The sequence below is a fragment of the Cuculus canorus genome, chromosome Z (assembly GCF_017976375.1).
Source record: "Cuculus canorus isolate bCucCan1 chromosome Z, bCucCan1.pri, whole genome shotgun sequence".
NCBI classification, from domain to species: Eukaryota; Metazoa; Chordata; class Aves; order Cuculiformes; family Cuculidae; genus Cuculus; species Cuculus canorus.
Window position 1 is genome coordinate 12178977 of NC_071441.1, and position 25270 is coordinate 12204246.

General features: G+C 36.5%; 3 protein-coding genes across 6 annotated transcripts in view; 2 read left to right on the plus strand and 1 right to left on the minus strand.

Annotated features, from left to right (window-relative positions):
* Nucleotides 1-109: 109 nt before the first annotated feature.
* SHLD3 (shieldin complex subunit 3) lies at nucleotides 110-2968 on the plus strand. Its single transcript, XM_054054054.1, has 2 exons — nucleotides 110-249; nucleotides 2179-2968. Exon 2 carries the CDS (start codon nucleotides 2205-2207, stop codon nucleotides 2952-2954), a length of 750 nt encoding a protein of 249 aa, XP_053910029.1. The 5' UTR covers nucleotides 110-249; nucleotides 2179-2204; the 3' UTR covers nucleotides 2955-2968.
* TRAPPC13 (trafficking protein particle complex subunit 13) lies at nucleotides 116-25160 on the plus strand. 4 transcript variants are annotated; one of them, XM_009559587.2, is made up of 13 exons: nucleotides 116-249; nucleotides 6444-6512; nucleotides 7343-7442; nucleotides 8019-8103; nucleotides 8808-8935; nucleotides 9075-9147; nucleotides 13423-13467; nucleotides 16908-16925; nucleotides 19085-19218; nucleotides 20343-20541; nucleotides 23611-23711; nucleotides 24589-24739; nucleotides 24832-25160. In XM_009559587.2, exons 1-13 carry the CDS (start codon nucleotides 204-206, stop codon nucleotides 24934-24936), a joined length of 1254 nt encoding a protein of 417 aa, XP_009557882.1. In that variant the 5' UTR covers nucleotides 116-203; the 3' UTR covers nucleotides 24937-25160. The 4 variants fall into 4 exon arrangements, with proteins under 4 accessions (XP_009557882.1, XP_009557883.1, XP_009557884.1 ...); XM_009559588.2 differs by having other exon boundaries at nucleotides 24592-24739; XM_009559589.2 differs by lacking the exon at nucleotides 16908-16925.
* SGTB (small glutamine rich tetratricopeptide repeat co-chaperone beta) overlaps nucleotides 3848-25270 on the minus strand; it is a 49546-nt gene continuing 28123 nt past the window's right edge. The window contains exon 11 of the mRNA XM_054054053.1: nucleotides 3848-4008. Within this exon, the coding sequence (XP_053910028.1) occupies nucleotides 3993-4008 (16 nt within the window). The 3' untranslated portion in view covers nucleotides 3848-3992. The remainder of the gene's footprint in view (nucleotides 4009-25270) is intronic.

The following is a 25270-nucleotide window of genomic DNA, read 5'->3' on the forward strand; positions in this document are numbered from 1 at the left end:
TCTTCCCGACGCACTGCATGCTGGGATATCTGGGCACACGGGGGGCAGTAGTGACGCTCTGCCCCGCCGTGGTGCACACTGGGATAGCTGCTTCCGGGTTGTGGGTGTCGAGGTGGCTCGGCGCGCAGCTTCGCTCTCCGCTCTGCCTCGGCCGCCCGCGGCCTTTCGTCCCGCCACCCCCCACAGGGGTGAAGGCAGGCGCTATGGACGTCAACCAGCCTAAGCAGGAGCATTTGCTGGCTCTGAAAGGTATTGGTGCCGCGGGGCGCTGCGGGGCGGCCCGGTGGGAGCGTCTGGGACAGAGACCCTACACAGACAGGGCCTACACAGACGCGGCTGCTCCAGGCACTGGCGTTTGCACAAGGCTGTTGGCAGTGACGAGAAAGCCTTCTTGGAAATTTCCTTTCTAATTCCGTGCTCTCTTGCTGTTGTTCGGTTAGGTTTTCCCCTTTGACCCTTTAACCTCACCCTCAGTTCGACGACTGCATTTAAATCCTTGATTCAGGAATCTCGAATAGTGAATATAAAAATGTGTATGTCTCTTGCACGCCTTCCAGTCCCCCTGTAAAGAATTAGTTTCTGCTGGCAGTGGGTACCATTAAGTCGGCAGCTGAAACGCTGGAGGGCCGACTCTACTTTCACCTTATTTCAGTCAACAGACACAAAGTTTGCTTTCTTTTTTTCTAACCGTGCTTGTTTATAAAATAAATGCTGCTAGTTAAGTAGGATTAATAAGCAGTTGGTTGAAAGCCTCAATTCTACAATCGCTCTACATCAGTGAGGCTTCTCAGATGGGTAAAGTAGTACAGGTATGTAGATGGTTTCAGAGCCCATGTTCTGCCCATTTACTAGTTCTGCAGCAGTTCTGCGGAGAATCTGTAATGATGTCTCCTTGCCACAGTAACATCTGTCAACTATAATACAAAAATCAACAAATCTCTTCTCACATGTACACACAAAGTAAAGACAAAAACCTGAGAACATGAAATGGCATCAGCTGACGTTACAAATATATTTTGATAGTGTTTATTTCAAAGCAAAAACTTTTATGATGGAACATTTTGCTTTTGTAAGAAACCACTAGAATCCTTGGGCTTTTGTTGAATTTGATGCAGTGTCCGGGCTATAGGTTTTGCAACAGAAGTGAGAAAGGTATTGGGGTTTCTTTGAATTGTATTTTAAACAAAATGTTGGTAGTGTAATGATTAGGAATTCTAGATTTAATTGTTTTTAATATCATTGTGTAATGCTGATCTCTGGCAGAGAGTCTGAAATGATTGCAGGCTTTTTAGAAAAGAGAAATAGGACAGCAAGGGAGTGCGTGTTATGTTTTAGAGTAGTATTTGTACAAACTTTGTATGAAAGAAGGCAAAGATATATGAAAGTATAAAGTCTCTAAGGACTTAGTAAGTCCTTTGGTTATTCTAAAAGAATAATAAGGAATTATCAGCTCCTTAAGGACTAAAAGATGGCCGCGTGTATTGCTCCAAAGCTCTGACAGTGAAACGAAATGTACAGTTCTGATATGAAACGGAAAAAAGCAGACAAGTTTAATTTCCCTATAAGACTTCCCTTTTAACCTGTGACTTTAAAACCCACTGTATTGCTCAGTACTATTTCGGGAAGGTTTTTATAACATATATGTTTTCTAGTTGCTTTGTGTGCTCTGGCTTTAAAAGTTTGAAGTGTAGGAGGAAAATGCTTTTAAAGGAAATAGAATTGTTTGGTAAATTTGAAGAAATGGGCAGTAGTAATTGTATGTGTTTTAATATGCATCACAACAGTATAGCAAGAATGGTGGATGGCAGGTAAGAGAGAGTGACAGAAAAAGACTACACTATGGGAGGGGAAGTGTTGAGTACACTGTGTGCATCCAAGTAATGTTCAGCATACTGAAGTTACGTTGGTGATGACGGAATACAGTCAGTAATGTTCAGCTTGAATAAAATAGAATCTTCGGATATATAGCTTATTTTTACTACATGTTGGGGTTTTTTTTGGTAAAATATCCTAGCAATGTTTTTCTTAATGTGGTAGTATATTATTTTTCTATAATACTTCTGCTTCAGGTCCTGTTTTCCACTGATCTTTGCAGCACGGGGCAAGGAAATTCTTGTAAATAAGATGTTTCAGTCTAGATTTGAGAATCCTAATCAAGAGATTGTTCTTTTTCTTAAGAATAACTGGATTCTTCCTGTACAAGCATGGAAGTGGTCTTGCACTATCGACCACATCAGAGAGATCTAATAGAACTGCAGAAATTTGCAGAAGCAGCAGTGAAGGAGTTTCCCATTCGTCAGTTACCAAGATTTGCGCCTTGGTTTCCGAATGATTTATACGAACTTCCCCTCAAACCAAAAAAGCAGCCACCTGTTATTTCTTGTGAGGAAGCAGAAGAATTGAAACAACTTTCTACACCTTCAGAATATGTTGCAGGATCTCCTGATTATGACTGCACAAAAAATCTCCTTGAGTTTGAGTGTAACATAAAACATGGCCAGACTTTAATACAAGCACAAACGTTTCACAAACCGATTAACCTGGAGAATAAAGGAGAACCACCACCTAATGGAAAACAAAAGTTGGAAAGGTCTTGGAGTGTCTCTCTCACTAGCCCTAAGGTTAAAGAAAAGATTCTTCCTTTATCTCAAGAACTGCAAAGTAATTTGGAAAGACTGAAACTACATGTGTTTTATAGAGCAAAGTGGACAATTGAACAGTCTGTTTGTAATAATCAGAATTTGGAGGACATCTGGATAAAATTGAATAGACTCATCAAGCATAATGAATTGCCATCTTGCAATGCTACTATCCAAAGATCTGTGGGACAGATATGGATTTTCTGTGATATATTATACTGTGAATACGTTAGAAATATTCTTAGGGAAAAGCTAAGCCTTACTGATAAAATGAATTTGCTTGTACATAAAGTTGGAATTATATTTAGCTTATAATTGTAAGATAGTGTCATAATAAAATTGCTGTGTGAAGGACTAGAGATTTTAAACAGCTTAGAGTATACGAACTTTAGAACAACTGATGAAATAAGAAGCAGAAAGCTACTTAATGTTACCTTCCTGTCATTTTTTTAACTGTAATGGTATTAATATATCTATTTAACTTTGTTTTACCGGGAGACTTATGAATGGTTCTATGAAGATTAGCAAGTTTCTGTTTGGCTTAGTGCTGCATTTTGTGGCTTTTCCTACCTCAGTGTTTTAAAGGGAAAAAAATAAAAACAGCAAACTGTTATGGCAAGCTGCGTCAGATAATACAATTCATGTTTTCAGTCAAGCAAAGTACATCGCTGTGCTTCTTTGTTTGAAATCAGGAGAAGGAAAAATATTTTTAAGTGAGTTGGTATAAGGATTTGTAATTATTTTTGATGCTGAGACTTTCAAGATCTGGTTATTTCTTGATCTGATTTTTTTTTTTCCAAGATCTGGGTTTTTTTTTACTGAAGCCATAGCCCATGTGTGAAATACAAGCTTAGTTCTGACTGTGTACATATGCTGTCTTAGTAATGTTATCCATATTTTCCCAGAATTACTAATAAAAATTTCAGTGGAAGTTATCTACTGAAAAATAATGAACAACTTAGCATTGGCTGGTTTATGACTTTGGTAATAAGTTCCACCCCTCCCGGTGTTTCTGATCTTTTGTCTCTAATTATATTAAGGAATAAGAAAGCACTAACTTCCAGCTTCGGGTCAGGAAATTAAGAAATTAGACTTGTATCTGTGTAAACCTCTTTATTGTCATTATGGAAGGTAAAGATCTGTGATGATTTGGAAGTGGTTTACAGTAATAAAAGGCTGAGTTCAGCATGACTTCTTGTCACCTGAAAGAATAAAGTGCTCTAAGGTCATGCTGTCTCTGCTCAGGTCAGTGTTTGGCAGTAGAGCTGTTCATCTGAGATTGATACGGTAGCAGGGTTACCTGTTTCTCCTAGGGATCCTTACAGATTCTAGATAATTTCACTGTAGCTGAGGTCAAGGTCGGTGACATCTGGAAAAGGAGGAAGATAAGTGAGTGGTATTTGCAGATAGTTAGGTTATCATTAACGCTGATGTAATGAAACTGCATGTAACCATAACAGAGATCCCGTTGTGTAGAAACTAAGTAACATCCCATTGGACTTCTACTTACATTTTTCATTTGATGACATCCTTATGTTGTAATACTTATATTTTATTATAGGCATTGCATATATTTTTGTAGTTTAAAATTAACTATACTGCTCAAGTAGGATCATTAACATGTATTTGTAAAGTTTGACTGAATGTTAAGCAGATCTTATATTGATGTTTGGGGTGTTTGTGATATTTAATATCACCACTTATCAAAATTGATGTAAAAAGCTTTCTAGATAACTGAGGGTCATTATTAGTTCTAAAGCACATATGGCAGAGTTATTTCACTGAAATTATTTTTTCTGAGCACTATGCTAATAGTAACAAAGTTTCTTCATGTTTTAGCTTTTTAAAGGTATAATGGAGTAGAATGCAGCATGATTTGAGTTTTAATTAAGGTTCTAGTTTAGGAGAAAATGGATGGGACATCATCCTGTAAACATACAATATTTTCTAATATTAACTTAGGAGTCTCAATAAAAATGATAATCTACATATCTGAATTTATTTGTGGTTCTACTTAATTATGTGATCTATTTATTTATTTATTGTCTGAAATGTGGCTTAAGTTGATCTATAATTGTTCCTTTAGAAACAGTCAGCTAGTATTAGTTTATATGGGCTTGCTGTAGAATGGAGTAAAATTAGGTAAATGCCGATAACACAGTGCCACTATAATTATTTAAGATACCAAGAACATAGCTAAACAAAGGTTTTACTAAGAGAAGGAGAGATCGGTGTTGCTGTTCAGTGGTAGCCATCAGCTTTCTGCTGCTTTGGGTTGGCTTATACATGAATGATGATATATGCACTACTACCTGTGAGTAGTTCAGCTGGAGAACTGTCACGTAAGAAAAAGTGAACACCACATTTGGTTTCTCTACAGGAATCTTATAGTCCAGGTAGCACCACATTCAGTTTGAACTATTCTAGATAGATTTAGTTCATATGCATGCGTAAGCCAGTACTTATCCTTTTTTCTTTTTTTTCCAATTTTTGATGCTTAATCTTTCTCCATTTACTCTGTTTTGTGTACTTTGGGGCATTTTATTCACCTCATGATTCTAAGCCTTCAGAGGTTATGTTTTTTAACTTCTCACTGTGTAACAAAGAGAATGTATGTGAAAACTGAGATTTATTGGTGTCGATGCTAACTTGCATAGACCTCTGTATGGTAGTGTAAGTTGTTGTGGACCACTACAGCCCACTGAACCTAAATATGTATCAAAATAATTGAATATTTTACACAACTGGGAATAGTTAATGCTGACCAGACATGTAAGATGTGTAAAAGTACAGTAAAGGCAAAAACACAATACATGTGTCAGTGCAAGGGTGTTGATTGATGTATGCAGTCAGGAGAAATAATTGTATTTTGTTCTTTAGTTTTCATAAATTATATGATTTTATGATTTTAAGTTTCAGAGAAAAATAAATCAGTGACTTGTACATACTCAGATCAACACGTGGGGTTACAAATGCTCAGCTTTGTTTCATGTGAATGTTTTAATGAGAAGCTATATGTGAAATTAGGAGGAAATTATAGGAATAGGGTGGAAATCTTTTAAGAAAAAACATATCTGTAATGTTCTTAGTTAAAATAGACTTTGAGAATACCACTTTCTTGAGGTAGAGGGTTTTTAATAGCAAGATTTCAATGATTTTTATTTTGTCATTATCTATAAAATGGGGTGTTTTGTAAGCATGTTTCTGGGGGGGGGGGTTTGTGATATTTTTGCTGGTTTGAGTTTAAAGTTTGTAACTAAAAGAAAAAAGAGTTGTGTAAATAATACAGGCTTTTAGACTTGTAACTCTGTCTTGCATAAGTTTTGGAGGTTAGGGTGTAAGTGCCTTTCCTTGAAGCCTGGAGTTTGACTGAAACGGTCTGTGCTAGTCATCATGTCCTGCTCTAGAACAAGCAGGATCACAGAACAGGTGCTTAGCCAAGAAGAGTCTGGAAAAAAATTAAACTGGTATGCTTCACCCGGAGTCCGCAAAACACTTAGCAGTGTAACAGGTATAAGACCTTTGGCACATAAGATTGAAAGCAGTAGATGTTAGAAGACCAGAGGAATAAAGCAAGAGAGAGCAATGTCATCACCAGTGTTCTTGAATTTCAGAGTAGTGGGGAATGTTTTATGTTGAAAAAGGCCAAGTGACCAAAAAAAGTGTTACACTTTTTCAGGCTAAGATTTGGTGGCTAAGATTTCTTTTGGTGGAAAGAGAGCAAGACCAAATTATACTTAAAAACAAAATACATTAAAAAATAATTGTTTCATTGACCGATGATTTATTTTCTGATTTTTGCAGTGATGAGGCTAACCAAACCTACTTTATTCACTAATATTCCAGTGACTTGTGAAGAAAGAGATTTGCCAGGTATGTCTTTTCTACTGACTGATTATTAAGAGATAGTATGAAGTTTAAACAATATAAGCATCTGAGACTTGGATGTCAGAGGAGTCTTACAATATCCCATGGACAGTGATCTGAAGCAGCAATATGACTTGAGTTTGGTGATGACTGTAGGAAAATACCAAGATGCACTCTACAACTCTTGACGTAAAGCTTTGAAAGATTGGTGATGATAGTGCAAATGCGTGGCCTTACAGTCTGAGCAATTAACACTCAAGATGAAAGACAGATGTGAGAGAGGAATATGTGTTGAAGACAAGTTTGGAATTACTGTGGAGAAAATGCCCCTGTAATTAGTACCAACACATCAACGATCTACAGAAAATTGGTTTGCAAGAATTGCTGCTTTTGAATTGTGTCATGTTTGGTTTAGGGTCATAAAATGGAAATCGCTGGGTTATACCCCAGTAATACTTCCAGTCTAGAAGTCAGTATAAGAAAGAGGCGATGGAGAGATCCAAGAAAAGGGAATTGCGTGGAAATACAAAAGAAACATGGGAAGAAAGCATGGTTGGTTAGTTCTGTTAAGTAATGAGCTCTACATGGGCAGAATTTCTCTTGAAGTTTACTGTTAATTTGAGCAATGCCTTTGGGATTGTGCCCTTCAGTGTGTATACTGCATGATTTAGAGAACACAAGTGCCTGCAAGAAAGTTGTAATTTATATATACATTTCATTTCTAACCAAGTCGGTTACAATATAAGTATGTTTAAAGTAAATAACATCTAAATAAATGTAGATGAAGCTTTAGATTTAGCGAATATATAGATGTTAGCAATTTGATATCTCTACAGGTAATCTATTTAACCAGCTCATGAAAGATGATCCTTCTACTGTAAAGGGAGCAGAAACTTTGATGCTAGGAGAAATGCTGACTTTGCCTCAAAATTTTGGGTAAGAATGGGTTCATATGTCTGTAATGTGTAAGGCTTAGGTTTCATTTAACAATAACATGTTTATTTTCTATCTTTTTTGTTAAGCAACAAGGTGTTTGATCTTATAAACCATGCCACAGATTATTTTTAAAATGTGACATGATATATAAATGTGTGCTGCCTGATGTTCCTTGTCTGTAGCCTGACTCTGAATGTAATAAGGTTTGAAAGTTAAAAGCCATTTGCAGCTGTGGGTGAATTTCTAATGTATTGCACAACTATAGACCACTTCCAGAGTTTACTACAGTGATTTTTTGGGTACTGTAAGCCATCATCTTCCAGATTTTTATCTAGAAAAAAGTTCTGATTTGTTTGTTCTGGTTTTGAAGTTGTTTTTCTTAGAAGACAGATATTGAGAAAAATGGGTGTGAAATTGCCAGTGAGCTTTAATTTCCTATGGCAAACACTTACATGTGCGCATGTGCATGTGTATATATATTTTAGTTAGAACTTATAGGCTTCTTAGTGAAATGTGCTGTATTTTTTAAATAACTGTTACTAAACCTATTCTATTTTAATTTTTTTTTAAACACAGAAATATATTTCTGGGAGAGACATTTTCCAGTTACATTAGTGTACACAATGATAGTAATCAAGTTGTCAAGGACATACTTGTGAAGGTATGCAAAGATAAATCTACTTACGGGATTTATAAAAAAAAAAAAAAAGTAAAATATATCAAATGTGTTTTCTGACAATATCCTGTATGTTTAATGCTAATATATTGAGTTAGGAAATACCTGTCACTTTTTACAATATAGAAAATAAGTAGAAATAAATCTGGAAATTGGAAACAGTAAGGCATAAAAAAAAAGAAATTATGATAGAAATCTTTAGATTAAAATGAAAAACTAAAAAATTACATGATATAAAGCCTCTCTGGAGGATTGGTATAGCATAACTTCCACAGCTAAAGAATTTCAGTTATATTTTCTTAGTTGCACCTTCATTGAGGTCATCAAAGCAAGTCTCTGTAAAGCATGCATTGACTTATTTTGAATGTATTATTTCTAGTTCTTCTTCTTTAATGAGCAAATAATATTTTGAGAATAGAAATTCCAGAATTCATTGTGGAACTCAATGTAAAAATTACATAGAGATTTTATAAGCTGCATGTTAAAGGATTGGACCATTTATATATATTTTAGAACTTATCTTTAGCTTTGACAAGTAACTCATCATCTTAACATATCTTAATTATGTGTATGAAAGCACGTAACATACAAAAGTTCAGTGAAACCTAGTACTTTATAACAAGTTATTTTACTTTAGATTGCTTTAAGCAGCTGCAGTTCTAGCGAATTCTTTGCTTTTCTGTCCCTAGGCTGATCTTCAGACAAGTTCTCAGCGCTTAAACCTCTCAGCTTCTAGTGCTGCAGTGGCAGAACTTAAACCTGACTGTTGCATTGATGATGTGATCCATCATGAAGTAAAGGAGATAGGAACTCACATGTAAGGTTTTAATTTTTTCTGTGGTTGAATGAGTTTAAATGAAGCTACAGCACATGCATGGTATTCTGTTACTGCTTTGATACAGGCTCAAAATTTAAAGTAATTAAAAATTATTGTTTTTTTAAATTGTTTCTTTCAGCTTAGTTTGTGCAGTAAGTTACACTACTCAGACAGGAGAGAAGATGTACTTCAGAAAGTTCTTCAAATTTCAGGTATTGCATTAAGTATTCTATTCTAATTTTAATAAATGCCTGAATCTGGAAACCCATTTTAAAACACTTGATACTTCAAAAGCACTTTTACGTACTGACAATTTGTGTGACTTTTAAATGTGAACTGATAAAAACATTGCTTCGAACTTCACGTGGGTGTATAGTTTCTACTTATGATACAGTTACAATGTTTCAGAAGTAATAAGTATTACACCTGGTAGTTTTTACTTATTTGTAGAGAACGAAAAATCTACTCTTAAAAAAACCCACATTTTTATAGCAGCCAAACGCTATCATTATTTTTAAAAAGAGCGAGTATCGTTCGTTTAGACTTAGATGTATCTAATCTTTGAGTTTGGATTGTAAAATTCATATTTTTCTGTTAGTGTATGTAACCTTTTCTAAACTGGAACTTAGTAGTTTGGTTTTTGAAGGAAATTAAGCAAAAAATCTAATGTGTGATGTCTGACTAATAGCCACAGAAGTAACTGAGAGAGTTGAATCTTTTTGTTCCACTGCACAAATTTCAAGACTTCAGACTAGATGAACTGAAGAAAGCAGAAAATTGCTTTTGTATGGAGTGGTTCTGGCAGGGAAGAGTCTATTTTAGCTGTGTATTTCATTTAAAAAAAAAGAATATCCATTAAATAATCTGAGACATGGATAACTGTGGATGCTTTCCCCACAAGGATTAGGCAACATGCTTTACTGAATTAATTTTTAGATACTCTCATAGAAGGAGCATTATGTAATCAAAGCCTGTATCTTTTGCAAGTTGCAAGTTATTTCATTTTGCTCTTTTCTAAGTATTCTATCTTGGTACTTCAGAAAAAAGGCATTTCAGTCTTTACAAGGCTAAATTGCCATGTGCTACAGACAAGAAACACCTGAGTGCTGTTAGTATTTGTGGTCCTTGAAACGGCAGGTACTGATTAGTCAAAGGTATTTCCACACAGTCCTTATTAATTTTTGTTACATGCTCCTCTGAACCCAGAAACCCTGCAGTGTTTCTTTGTATTTATTGAAGCTGATTTCCATCTTTATGTTTGTCTTACTCTCCTTGTGAAGCTGTTTTCCTTCCAGTTTCTTCATTCTTTGTCCCTCAGAGTTAAGCGTTCTGTCCCCCTGTCCCCTCTAGGCTTTCTCAGATTGCTGACATATGCAGCTGCAAGCTTCCAGTTCTCATCATCTCTCCCTTCCTTACCCTTGTTCTTGCCAGAGCCTTGTTAAAAGATGTCAGTTTGTCTCTTTTAGATCTGATATGGAAACTTGTTTATGTACATTTTTCAGGCATCTACATGCATATTGTAATTACTATGTTTTTTTTTTTTTAACTGAATACAACACAGGCAAGTTTTATGTCAAATAGCTAAGGCCAGCTATCTGTCAAATTTCGAACAAGGAAGCATAAGAGCTTCTCAGAAAGTATATATACACTCTAACACCATTCTATAAATACTCTCTGATTCATTATGAGAAAAACATGTCACTGAGCAATTTTGGTTGTTGTTTTTTTAAATTTGACATGGAGAAACCACTAGAAAATACGAGAACAGACGAAAAAAAAGTTACAGAAAACTGAAAAATCTTTGCAATGGGAATTGATGGCTGCTAGTCATCAAGGTGCCACCAGCTATTTTATAAGAAAATACATTTTATCTTTAACAGACTCTAAACTTTTTCAGTTATGCTTTCTAGGATCATTTAAGTTGAACAGATAATAAAATTGACTTTAAACATCTTCTTTTTCAACAATTATATGTAGTTCAATACTGATCAATACTGCTGTTTTGTTACAAAGCTTTCTCTGCCTATTTAATACCATTACGTTTATATGGAGAGGAACGATTCTTTCTAGAATTTGTTTTTTGCTTGAGTTGGGGGTTGAACCTTGCAATTATTACTCATTTTTACTAGAATGCAACTTAAAATTTACTGGAATGAATGGAAAGAGTTTGGTTATCAAAAAGAGAGAGAAAACTTCACGATGTAGGAAAATTCAGCATGGCTTCTCCAAGGGCAGATCCTGTCTAGCCAACCTATTGGCTTTCTGTGTTGGGGTGACCACATCAGTGGACATGGGAAAAGCAATGGATGTGATCTATCTGGACTTTTGTAAAGCCTTTCACACTGTCCCCAACAACATCCTTCTCTCTAAATTGGAAAGAGATGGGTTTGATGGGTGAACTGCTGGGTAGATAAAGAATTGGTTGGATGATTGCATGCAGAGAGTAGTGGTCAACAGCTCACTGTCCAGATGGAGATCTGTGATAAGTGGTGTCCCTCAGGGGTCCGCACTGGGAACGGTGCTGTTTAGTATTTTCATCAATGATATTGACAGCGAGATCGAGGGCACCCTCAGCAAGATTGCAGATACACCAAGCTGAGTGGTGTAGTTGCCACACTGGAAGGATGGAATGTCGTCTAGAGGGTCCTGGACAGGGTGGAGGAGTGGGCCTGTGTGAAGCTCATGAGGTTCAACAGTGCCAAGTGCAAGGTCCTACACATGGGTCGGGTCAATCTGTGGTTTCAGTACAGGGTGGGGCATGGCATGATTGAGAGCAGCCCTGCAGCGAAGGACTTGGGGGTGCTGGTTGATGAGAATCTTCATGTGAGCCAGCAATGCGTGCTCGCAGCCCAGAAGGCCAACAGTATCTTGGGCCGCATCAAAAGAAGCGTGGCCAGCAGGTGGAGGGAGGTGATGCTGCCCCTCTATTCCTCTCCTGTGAGACCCCACCTGGAGTAAGGTGTCCAGCTCTGGAGTTCTCAACAAGAGAAAGATATGGAGCTGTTGGAATGGGTCCAGAGGAGGGCTATGAAGATGATCAGAAGGCTGGAGCACCTTCCCTACAAAGACAGGCTGAGAGAGTTTGGGTTGTTCAGCCTGGAGAAGAGAAGGCTCCAAGGAGACCTTATAGCGACCTCCCGGTACCTGAAGGGGCTACAAGAAAGCTGAGGAGGGACTTTTTACAAAGGCTTGCAATGATAAGACGAGGGGGTCGGGCTTTAAATGGGAGAGGGGCAGATTTAGACTAGACATAAGGAGGAAATTCTTCACAGCAAGGGTGGTGAGGCACTGGCCCAGGTTGCCCAGGGAAGCTGTGGATGCCCCATCCCTGGATGTATTCAAGGCCAGGTTGCATGGGGCCTTGGACAGCCTAATTTAGTGGGATGTCCCTGCCCATGGCAGCATGTTTGGAATTAGATGATATTTAAGGTCCTTCCAACCCAAACTGTTCTGTCATTCTATGAAATTAATAGGACCTCACTGAAGCAACATATTTAGCTGAAAAAAACCATTCAACCAACAGATACCTAAATTAAAATGTTGACTTTATTTTCCTGACTGGAGAGGGGGAGAAGAGACAGAGTTATGATTACTTGAAAGATTTGAACATTATGCCTGTTATAATGCCAGAATCTCTGTGAAGACTACTTCTTAATCTGGAATTGTTCAGGACAAAAAAAATTTAGAGGTCTCTGAGGATGTTAGTATACTATGTGTAAGTGGAAATAAACGTCTTCAGCAAGATAATTTACAATTGCTTCCCTAAAAATATAATAGGAGAATATTTCTTCCAGTCACGTCAGCGTATATCCATTTCATATATGAATGTCTTAACTGTAGTGGCTTTACCCACAGAATTCAAGCATTTAAAATTTAGCCAGTTATTATCACCTTTTATATCATCAAATTGTTTTCTCTTGCTGATCTAATCTCATGCAATTAAAATGATGTATTGGCTTTTTATTTCTCACAACAGTTGTGTTTTTAAGAAAGAAGTGAAGCCTAGTAATGGATTGCTTAAGCTAATCACATGAATAGTTCTCTGTTGCATTTTGGAGGAACCCTTGTCAACTTCTGTTTGCTGCAGACCACTGAAGGACTTGTAAATGTTACGTGGTTCTTGCTCACTCTTGAAAACTTGGGCAGACCAAATATCTAATGTTGTTTTCAAGACATGTTTTTACTTAGTGCTCTGGATTTGTCTGGTTTCATAAGAGGCAGGTGCTTAGGTTAAGCATCTGTTTTCAGTCTGAGAAAACTGCTCAGCAGCAAAGCAGTCAAGTGTGCAAATAAGAAGCAGCAAGTTAACTGAATTGCAAGGTTTTAGCTGAGTTGATTGTATCATATGTTCTGTTATGCACCTATTATGTGTAAGATGGAAAAGAAAATAGTACTGTAGTAAAGATTCTAGCACTTACAAGCAGTTTATGCTGCTGAAATTGTCTAAGAAACCAGTTGTCATTCCATCTCTTTCTCCTTTCATTCAGGTTCTTAAACCACTAGATGTGAAAACCAAGTTCTACAATGCTGAGGTAAGTGAGAGCTGAATGTATGTGGGTTTGTTTTGGTGTGCTGGATTTATTACTTCACATTAGGTAGTTTAATTAAATTCAAAGACCTTCTTAAGTACATGTTTCTGGGAAAGATGATCAGTTCTCAAGGGAATAAAATTACATGGTGTGTTTATAGCATTTACTTTAAAAATAGATATACCTTTGCTTAAGAGGGGTCAGAGATAGTAACTAAGGCAGACAATGCCAGTACTTTAGTGCGATTGACAGACAGTTTTGCGTATTTGCCGCTTTTCCATGAACTCAAATACTTCCAGTTATTGCTTGTATATTTAGGCTGATAGAGTACTTATTATAAGAGAGATTGTTCTTAAAGAAGATAACAGTTTACCAGATCAGGGATATTTAAATTTAAATTATTGAAGAGAGGGCTCATAGTCATGAATATAAATATGACCCTCGTGTTCAGTAATTTAATTTTTAGATTTGTGGCAATACACTGCTTCAAAACTAAATGACCTTTTATATGCCTTGTGTGTTTATTTGGACACACTGAGGCACCTGTCTCTGGCTATTTACAGGTAGAATTTTGACTGAAGGTGGAAGGACACAGATAGTGGGAGCTCTTGAAAATTACATACAATGTTCTTTTTATTTATAGACGTTCCCTGTGGATAGGTGTTATATAGGTTATATTGTAGGGTGTAAACTTGCACAATATCTCATTACATAGGAAGTTAGGACATTATTGTCCATAATTAACGCTTACCTACAAGGGAGCAAGTAGCTTAATTTTGTAAGCTACTACTAGTTGTGTTCTGTATTGTTTGTATGATACTTGCAAAGATACTTTGAGAGCCTTCATTATGAGTATTAAACTCTTTCCATTACACCTGAAATGGGGTCAGCTATTACACTGCTAGTCATTTGCTTGGATACCTTCATCAGTCTTCTTAAAGGTTTGTTTGAAATAGCTTAAAAAATAGAGTGAAGTTGTGGGTGTTTTATGTTGCACTGAATAGCAGATGGGAGGAAAAAAGACCGAAGTGTCAGTGAGAGGAGAGGAGGATACATGGAATTTTGGCAATTTGAAGAATAACTTGTATTAATCTTAGTAGACAATATTTTGCTCTCCTATTTGTTCTTGATGAAGCAGATATGTGCTATGAATTTGCATGTGAAAAAGCAGAGCATACATATCTATTGTTCTAATTATTTAGCTCTGTCATAGTCACACCTGGAGTTCATCATGCAAGATTATGACTGTACAGGTGTGAAAGATATGCTTCGTCTTCCTGACAGTATCAATAGAGAAAACAAAGAGAGAAATAACAGAAAATAATTTTTGCCCTACAAGCGAAGATTCCAGATGCGAAGATCTGTCTTGTTGATACCTGTGCAGGAAACTTTCCATAATGATTTTCTCTCTGCTGTGAATGAATAGCACGTAAATGATGAGCTATTTAATATACAGCGTGTAGTTTACTGAGAGGGAGGATAAATCAATGTATAGGTCGTAAGTGATTCAAATATCATAGTACAGAGGAAAAGAGAAACATTTTCCTAAAAATACCTTGTTACTTGTATCTTGGCCACAGGTTTCAGTCCTCAGGTTGACCAGGTGAGATACCTGAGTAAGGTTGGAATGTAAGCACATACCACTGGTCGAATGCTTTATAAAACTGGTGTTACCCATATATGGGAATGTCTGGAGATGTATACTGCTGAGATTTGAAAACAAAAGTAATCCTAAGAAACTAGGTGATTCCTCTGGGAACAAAATAGACCTCTATTTTGTGTATGTATTTGATTGTTGTTTCAGAAAATATGGAGAGGGGAGGGACAGATATTTTAAATGGAATGTTTCTGTCTCTCTCTACTTCACATGTAAGTTTTGGGTTTTTTGCTGAAACACTTCCTAACAAATGGAAATAAAAACCTTTTTAAGGTAAATTATGGGCAAACTTCTTATGTCAGAAGTATTCTTACAACATTGTTTTACTGACTCGTCTTAAAAAAGGACCTAGTGAAAGATCTCACTTTCTTGATTAGCCACCAGTTCCTTATGATAAAGATCTCTGAGGAGCTTTGATCTGAGCTGGTACTAAGGCTCAGATCAAAGGCTGATTTAAAAGGCTGATTTGATGCCTTTTCTTCTTGCTGATCAAGAATTTATGCTATTTCTATTACCATAAGTATCCATGTGATCAAGTGAAAGAAAGTTTTGAAGATTTTGGATCATGAACTGAGCAATTTTCTTTTGCCTAGCAAGTTCATACAGTACCGCTCAGATGTCATTTCTGACATGATATCAAGTGCTGCTATGTGCTGTGACTACAGAAGTCCAATAAAAATAGAAATTCCTAGAAGTAAATCCTTAGTTAGACATTATGTATGTAATACTGCATTGCTGTCAAAGCAACAAGACCTTCATCCTGAATACTAAGAAAGACTGTTACCTGTGGGAGCAGGGTAGGAAAAAAGAGTTGATGCATGGGAGTTACAGACTGACTGACAAGTTAAACAGTTACCATTAATGTTACAGAAGTGATGTACCTATTCATAAAGACTGTAGTTGAAATAATTTTCTACTAGCAATTATAATCCATAATTTCATTTTTTTCTAAGAGAGGGATTGGTGCTGAAACTTAATTTTCTTGCTTGTTGCTCATGTTGCAGTAGCATCCAAATCAAGTTGATCGCTGAAATTCATGCACAGAACGCATGCCCTGCCACCCTAACCTGCTGCAATCCTGAGATTGAATTACCTGCCCCAATCTATAGAATGTCTCTCACTGACTTCGGTATGCCTTGTAAAAAGGCTCCGGAAAAGGTTCTGTTCCTGCGAACATGTGTAGGGAGACAAATATGCAGACTCTTAAGAAAGCGAAGTTTGCAATTAAAGTTGGGGTTTTGGAATGAGAGATATTCAAAAAAGAGTTTTTCCTGATTATATAATGCCAATATTTGTTATAAGCTGCAGTATTGTAGCTTTGCTGGAACACATTACCACATTACTTTTATTTTGAGACATTGTATCTGTGGATACTTAAAATTATCTGTAAAATGACAAAGACTGTTTGTCCATTTCATATACAAATCGTTGCATGGATTTAAATTCAGGACAAACTTTAAACTTGCTCAAAAACTAACTCTCTTTTGGGGGTCAGTTCATTCTACCATATCTTATCTGTGACTTGTATGCCTTGGGCTCTACTTTGGATTGGTTCTGAAGCAAGGCTAGTAAACCATGTAACCATACTAGCTATAACTTACTAGAAACGTAGTTATCATCTTCGTTTGTATCCATTTTTATTTACGTTTCTGTCTTACTAATGCTATCTTGTTTAGATGGTGCAAAAAAAATGCAGAAATGCATTTTGTTTGAAAGTTAGCCTCCTTTTTCTTTAACATTTAACCCTAATTTCTCTAATGTGTTCTTTTTTTTATTTTCCCATTAGAGTGACCTCAGTTCTGTGGTAATTTTTATTTATTTTTTATAAATGCGTATGCTTTTTTAATTGCCTATCTGTCTCTGTGCTTGTTATTGACATTCTTCTAAAGACATAATGAAAAAGCAATGTTTGTCCTGCCTGTCATGAACTGATGTTTTCTCATCTTTGTATGTGCACCTAATCATCAAAATGGTTAGCTCTTTCTTTAATACCCATTGTTGAAACTGATAACTGGATTATTGCAAACGCTTGCATGTGGGACTCTTCCTATAAAATACCTCACCAAAATGTGACTAGATTCATTACTTAAAAACAGGAGCTAATCCCTTCAAAATTGTCCTGCCCATAGAAATATAGGTGTTGCTACAGCACATTATGTAAGCTGTGACAGAACTTTTCACGCCTGGTTGGTGGAGACAGTGGGTTTGAGGAGAGAGCAGCAGTTGGATGTTCTTCCTTTCGCTAGCTGGAACTGCGCTTTCCAACTTCTAACTGCATGTAACAGTTGATGAGTTAGTATGATACTTCTGCAGTCTGGTTTCACTTTAAGGCGTGCCTTGTATTTAAATTACACAGTTTTTTAAACCATATGGTATTAAACCAATGTAGGAATAATACGAAACTAACTTGCTTTTTCATTATGCTGCTTGTTTTTTCTTTTCCTTTGAAATTAGCTTTTTCTAAATTTCTGCCTATGGTTGCTGCATTGAAAACAACTAAAATTTGGGTAAATGGACACTTTGAGCAATGGATTTATGGGATATAAACAATTTAAGTGACAGACAGGTGGTAATAGTAATGATTACTGAGAGCCGTGCTTTAGTTGGAGGTATTTCCAGCTCTTTTTGCAAGTGTGAGGTCTGTCTGTAACCCAAGGAGCTTGCACAGTTTTCATTACTATGTATAATCATCTGGTCTGTGTTTAACATGTTTGTAAGGCAAAACAAATAGTTCCAATACCATTCTGTATTTCCTTTTTGAACACAATTACTTTTGAGACAAAAAAAAAAATACCTCTATTTTGTAGTTTACAAGCAGGACTCCATTTGTATAATGACGTAATTTACTTACACTGATTACAAAGGAACTGGAAGCTTCCTTCCACCTTCCCCATAAAAATATGTATTTTTTTAAATTTATAACAAAATACCTAACCTGCTTCATACTGAATTTATGGAGTAGAATATTTCAGTTGGAAATGATTGTCTAATCCAACTGCCTGAATCAAAAACTCTCTTGTAAATGTAGATTTGGTAGCCATGCTCCCTCCTTTTTTTATTATTAATTGGCACTTCTTTGGTTTTGGTTTTCATTTCTCAGAGGCTCATATCTCTAGTGGACTGAGCCTTCTGTAATCATTCTATTCTGAGATTCTAGGGCTGCAAAGTGATTTCACTGGTCTGCAGCTCTGTAGAAGCAGGGAGGCAAAACCACCTCTAGCTCCATGTTTTTTCAGCTTCTAAAGTTAAACATTCTTTAGCTTACATTCCAGTACTAGAATTTGTCCTTATACACCATCTTCAGGCATTAGCTTCCTTTAAAAGAAGGAAGCTACGTACAATCCTGTAGTATGTCTTGAAGGTACAGCACCAGTTAAATTGTTGGATGCATATAATATTAATGACCATTAGCACAATGCAGCTGAGAGAGAGGAGGCCGGCTTTCACTTTTTAGCCAGTACGCTAGTGTTTCAGAATAATAATAAAATCTTGGAGCATGTACCTGAACTACCTACTTCAGTTCAGGAAAAACACACACGTACTTTCATTATTTTTTTTCTACAGCTTGATGCACTAGTAATCTGGCATGGCATGTTGTTGTGCACTGCAATTCCTTACCAGTTATTGTACTTTTTTTTTTTTTTTTTTTAAATAATTTGGATTATAATTTGAGTTGCTATTGAGTTGGTAAAAGTCTTGGGAAGCAGTGATCTGATGCATTACATATAAGCGATACCGAGAACACAGCAAAATTATCCCACATCCATTGTTTGGCAAGATATCTGTTGACTAACACTTCTGCTCCTATTGTTACTGGGATTAAGGTTTTTTCTTGCATTAATTACTTTAATTTGATTTGCAGGCATGAACTAAACACGTGACTGTTTTTTAACAATAGGCCTACCTTCTCTTTCTAGTGACACTGATCACATTTTCCTGAACTTGCACTTTGCTTTTTTTCAGACAGATGAGGTGTTTCTGGAAGCTCAGATTCAGAATATCACTACCTCTCCAATGTTTATGGAGAAGGTTTCTTTAGAGCCATCTATGATGTATAACGTTGCAGAACTGAACACAGTTGACATAACAGGGGAAAGGTATGTTCAGATGTGGCATATTTGTGAAACTCTTTGTGTTACGGTTTCATGAGATGTAAGCATTACAATGAGTAAGTTGTCTGTAATAGCAGGATTGTACTTCCTTGTTTGATCAAAAAGATCAAATTTCTGGAAAAGCTGTCACAATTTGCTGTTTATAAAATCTATTCTTATAACTTTGTAATTCTACCTAGTAGAGCAATCCCCAGCTTAATCCTCACATAAGGATGACATGGTAACATGAAAAGATCCTACTTCTTCAGTATCTCCTTTGTAAAATTTAGCTCACATCTGGTTCTGACCTCGTCTGTGTATGCATATTTAGCCTTACAGGACCCATCTGACTTGTTCTTGCTTCCTTCTGGTAGATTGGTAACTGTCTTCCATTGTTCTAATCAAGATCTAGCAAGACAGCAGTTAAGGTGAATCAGTGGAATGCCCCTATAGGATCGCAGAATTTGTCATGTTGAAATAAATTCAATGTTATTTAGTGTCACTGAGTAAAATACCAGAAGAATTGTCTACTATGTTCAGAAAACTGGTGGGTACGAAAGCTTGTAATGTCTGGGTAGAAGTTAACTTTGGCTTTTTTTGCTTTGCAGTTGCTTGGGTTTTAGGTGGAGGTGATGTTTGGCTGCTGCTGCAGTGGGGTCTGAAGTGAAAATTCTGTCTTCTCCTTGCCTGTCAAAGGGTTCATCTGCAGTGTAGTGGAGCATTGTTCTTGCAAAGTGTTACCACAGTAATGGTTCTTGTTCTGAATGGAGATCTTAGGCTCGTGACACTGAGGTTTGTTAGGAGGGAACCAAGCAGCACAAGTAAAATTACCAGCATTGTTGCTTAAATGCTAAGATGCCAGATAATAAATTATAATGTAGCAAAGTAGATTTCCATTTCAGATGTGTCTGACTCAGATGAATCAGGATTTTTTTTTACCCTTGGTCCTTCATGCTACTTAAATTTTGGATTGTTTTCTGTTGTGTAAACCCAAAAATATCCTATGTTTTGTTATCAATAAAATACAGACACACACAAAGTAAGGCTAGTGAGGGGTGGGAAAAAAAGGTTGGGTTCTTAAGTCTTATAAATAACTGTTAAAATTAAGACCCAGTGTTTTTTTCTTTTAGTGAGTCTACTTTTGGCTCAAGGACTTATTTGCAACCTATGGATACACGTCAATATTTATACTGCCTAAAACCCAAGCAAGAATTTGCAGAGAAAGCTGGAGTAATAAAAGGTGTCACAGTGATTGGTAAACTAGACATTGTATGGAAGACTAACCTGGGTGAACGAGGAAGGCTGCAAACTAGCCAGCTTCAAAGAATGGTAAGTTTAACTTAAGCATCAGTTTAACTTAATATCTATCTTTAAGGCAACTCAATGAACAATATAATAATGATTTGAAAGAAAAGTTGAAGCTGCTACTCCAGAGAAAGCTTTTATTACTCCTGCTTACTTTCAGGGCCTCATTCTTAGTTAACGTTTCTATATGTATTTGAGAAACATATTGAACACAGGTGGTCAGTAAGGTGTGGAAAAAAACACTGTTTTGAGGGACTGTAGTTGAACAAGAGCATTGTTGTTCCTTTTGGTCATGTGAGTGGCAACATTTTTTGTTTTCTTGAATATTTGGGTTTTGGCATGTAACGCACCTTTTTCTTTTTTCACAGCACTGAGCAACATGACTTAATGGATTGTGCTTTTGAATTGCCAGAATCAAGTACCTATGTGTCAAACGACATCAATTTTATTCTAACTTCTTGTATGCTATCTGGCACAAACCAAAAAGCACTGACAAAATAACTCCTTTAAGTATGCCAGCTGTTGACACTGAAGACTGCTCCCTATTTCATACAGACATTTTAGCTTCTTTTAGTAGTATAAATTTTTATGTATAGGATGGTATTATTTATCTTTCATGTCCACGGTTTTGATTGTGTCTGTTCTGGTAGATTTATAAATTACTCAGGAATTTTAAATTGTAATTACCAGCTTGCTTAAAGCAGCTGTACAGCCTGTCTGCTCTAATGCCTAAACCTTTTGAATTTGAGGATGGTGTGATGTGGGAAAGAAGAAAAAAATTTTGACGGTTGAATCTTAGTCTGAATTTACAAAGCTTGTAATTGTGTTTCTGCCTCTGTTTCTCCGCCTATCTGTCCCTGCCACATCTTCTGTAATCGAGCAATTCTGTAGGGAAATTTGGATCCTGGAAATTCACAGCTAAGTCATTAAAACTTCTCTTTGTTTTTAACTCAGGTGTTAAGTATGTGTGTAAACCCATCAAATTAGAAACTGCCCTATTTTCTAAACCTAGTTACTCCTGTGAATTTTAACTTGGTTTTTAACAAACTATCTTACTTGGTTTTTAACAAACTATCTCATTTTCAATGACTCTGTCGTTTTTCTTTAAAGACAGATTTTTTCCTTCCCTAAATCAGTATTTGCTCACTCTGGATCCCTTCTTGTTGAACCTTTGAGAATTATACGTGAATGATACGATGATTAACACAACTCCACACTCCAGGATTAGTTTTAGGCATCCATAATTGTTTTGTCCTAGCGATTCACAGAGAAGCTTGAGCTGGTTTTAGCAACATCTATCTTTGGAAAAGCAGCAAACAGTTTTGGGTTTCGCCCCCCTCAATTTGAGTTGCAGTGCGATTCCCTCTTGTCTTTTCACTTTTGAAGTGCTATTAGATGATTTCATTTCTAGGTTCCTTTCACCTTCCATCATTTTCCTTCTAATCCATTTACTAGCCCCTTAACTGATTCCCTGACAGGCCTGGCCCAGAATTTTATTTGTACTTGTGCTTCTCTGTCATTTGGGTTCACAGCAGGAATGTACTTCTAAAACAAGTATCCTGGATCACACTCACGTTAGTAATTTGGGGGTTTTTGTGGAGTGGTCTCAGAATTCATGACTATATTGTTTCTGGGTGACATTAAACTGGACAGATGCATATCCACAGTATGCCAAGGGTGCTCCACAGGCATTCAGTTCAGGACTAGACTAGAACAGGTCGAAAATTAAACATCATTCTTGAGTAGCACCAGCAAGAAATTGTTTGGTTGGTTCCATACTCAGAGCAATTATCTTTTATGAATGAAAACTACATTCCTGCTTTTGGTGTTACTGTAACGCCTTTACCTCTAGCCATCAGGTTTTGCAGATATCTCATTGTTAAAGCCAACAGGTACCTGCTGGTTTAGGCCTTTACATTTTCTCTGATCCTGTCCTGATTTCATCAATGGCTGCTAAGCTTATTCTATAAAATTCTGCTTTTATGTTGTTTTGGTTTTTTTTTTAATAGACCTCCCTTAAGAGTCTAATTTTATGGGAAACCACCCATTGTTTATGGAACTGGGTATTTTTCCAGAAGATTCCTTCCTGTCACGTAGTAACAGCTGAAAGGGTGTGCCTTTTTCCAGTGTTGGATAATTACTTCTCTTTTTTGAAAGGTTCTGGACTTATGTTGCTTGACGTCTCTGAAATACCCATTGGTTTGACATCCCTTTGCTCACTCTAATGTCTAGTTCAATATGCTTTCTAACATATCTTCTTCAGTCTGTAATGAGCCGTATATGACTAAATCTTGTTCCTAACCTGTCAGCCACTGACTTTCTGGACATCTTCAGGAATATCTTTTAATCAAGGAGTAAAGGTAACTTCTACTACAGCATCTTTCTATGAGCAGAATTGGAACACTTATCACAACTAAGGCTCGTCAGGCAGGATGACTTTCTCTCTTGTTTTTTCCTTACTATCTATATTTTGTGAGGCTTGAAAATCTAAAGCTTTTTTATTTGTAGGTTACCTTGAATCAGCCGTGGTTGGTACTAACTAGGATATCTATCGTAGGTTTGTTAGTAGACCGTATGAAATGTGTTCGGCTTTTGACAGAGTTGGATAGTTGACACGCATTCATACCATGTATCTGTCTGACTGGTGGCAATTAATTATTTTGGCAGAGGCTCAGAGGATTGAAATTGCAAGAGCAAACAGTCTCGTATTTCTTAGGATGTGGAATAGTACTGGGCTTGTGGAGAAAAACTACGCTTACCTTGTCCCTAGTATATCAGTTACCTGCCTCACAGAGGTCTTAAAACAAAGCTAAACTTTTCAGGAACTGTATTTGCAATTTTAAGGATGTGAACTATCTGAAAAACAAAAAAAGATTATCCTTCCCTAGTGAATTGTTAAACCTCTTAAGAAGGAGGTCGTTGGTAGTGGATAGAGCACTTTTGCTATTTGGATACAAATCAAAGGCATGAGTCAATCTTCGTCCTTTAAAGTCCTCTTATTCTAGTATTCTTGCAGTAAATGAAAACTTGAGTAGTAAAAACTGCAAGGTTACTGTCCAGCATCTGAGAATATGCATTCTTGTACCTTCTCAGGCTCCTGGTTACGGCGATGTAAGGCTTTCCTTAGAGACAATACCAGACACTGTAAACTTGGAAGAACCTTTCGACATTATATGTAAAATAACAAATTGCAGGTAATGATATCATGTGATTCTTTTGCTTTTTCCTGAGTGTGGCTGTCTTTTGTTTCATTTTTCAATACTTTCTCCTGAAACAACTCAAAGCTGTGAGTTTTAGCAAAATGAAACTACTTGTCTATTACTTGAAACGTGTCTTATGGATTATTGTAAAAAACCAAACAAAATTACCCTTTCTGTTGTTACCTGTTATATTATTTGAACTAGGAGATTGCCAGAAATCTGTAGTGGAATTCCATGGATCTGTCTTCAATATAATTTAAGATGGCACCCCGTACTTAAATCACACATCATCTTAGCTCATCTAATAACAAAATCAGTGCAAACATAGGATTTTTTTACCTGCAAGTAACTTTACCAGAATAAATGATGCCGTTTGTATCTAGTCTGATTTTACTGCTAGTTCTGCACCACTGCTAGAATGCCTGATAAACATTGTCACTGTAGTCTTTTGTATGTCTTTATCCATGTTTTGACTTGCATTTGTGTTTATGCTAGGATTTACAGTAGCCCTTTACAAACAGGGGTTGCAAGAGTGACATATAATAGAGTATAATAATTCTGAATAGAAGTTGAAGCCAGGGACTAAATGTATCGGGTCTGCAGTTACTTCTCAGGAAAACTTTGCGGTCAATCCAAACTGTGAGCAGTTTTGTGCTATCCAGTATTCCTAAACCTATGGCAGGATGCTCATTTTAGACAAAGCCATATGAACTAAGTTACTGTACATCACAGTAAATCATGCCTTTTGCCTTGTATTTATAAATGCTTGATTAACAATAACATGGATGAACATTAAGCTCTTGTGTGTCAGCAGTCCTTGAATGCTTAGAAGGAGCCCACAGGTTTATTCTCATGTTTCAATTCCTTCTAGCAGTGAAAGGACTATGGATCTGGTTTTAGAAATGTGCAATACTAATTCCATCCACTGGTGTGGAGTTTCAGGAAGGCAACTTGGAAAGCTGCACCCAAGTTCATCCCTGCATCTTGCACTTACGTTGTTGTCTTCAGTGCAGGGATTGCAAGTAAGTCTGTATAGCATAGGTCTTTTTTATAAAATAGCTGGTTTATAAGCTTAGTAATTCTTTCTAATAACTCAAATATTTTCCATTTCTAGAGTGTCTCTGGCTTAAGACTTACAGATACGTTTTTGAAGAGAACATATGAGTACGACGATATTGCACAAGTCTGTGTAGTTTCTTCAGAAGTCAAACAAAGCTGAAATTAAAAAAAAAATCTGTATTTCTGCTGGGGCTTTTTTTGGACCAACTTCTTGATGTTTTTGCAGCCAAATCATGTTAAAATGTGTACAAACAAATGCAAATCCTTAGGTATTTATAACTGTAACTATGCTTATTTAATTTCTCTGAGCATTTAATGAATACTTTAAAATCTCAAACATGTGAATGCATTTTTATCTCCTGAAAATAAAGCCTTTGAAAAATGTGTAGCTCTAGCAACTCATGTTGCATTAACACCGTGGGGCAGGGGGGCGAGATTAATATGAAATAATACTTTTTTTTTGTTATTTTAATTATTTTAAAATAAACAGTGTT

Excerpts from the sequence above, each read along its gene's own strand:
- TRAPPC13 (XM_009559587.2), top strand. The coding sequence starts at position 204 with ATGGACGTCAACCAGCCTAAGCAGGAGCATTTGCTGGCTCTGAAAG. Across the intron at positions 8,104-8,807 it reads TCAAGGACATACTTGTGAAG|GCTGATCTTCAGACAAGTTC; the intron begins GTATGCAAAGAT and ends TTCTGTCCCTAG. Across the intron at positions 19,219-20,342 it reads GTTGACATAACAGGGGAAAG|TGAGTCTACTTTTGGCTCAA; the intron begins GTATGTTCAGAT and ends TTTTTCTTTTAG.
- SHLD3 (XM_054054054.1), top strand. The coding sequence starts at position 2,205 with ATGGAAGTGGTCTTGCACTATCGACCACATCAGAGAGATCTAATAGAA.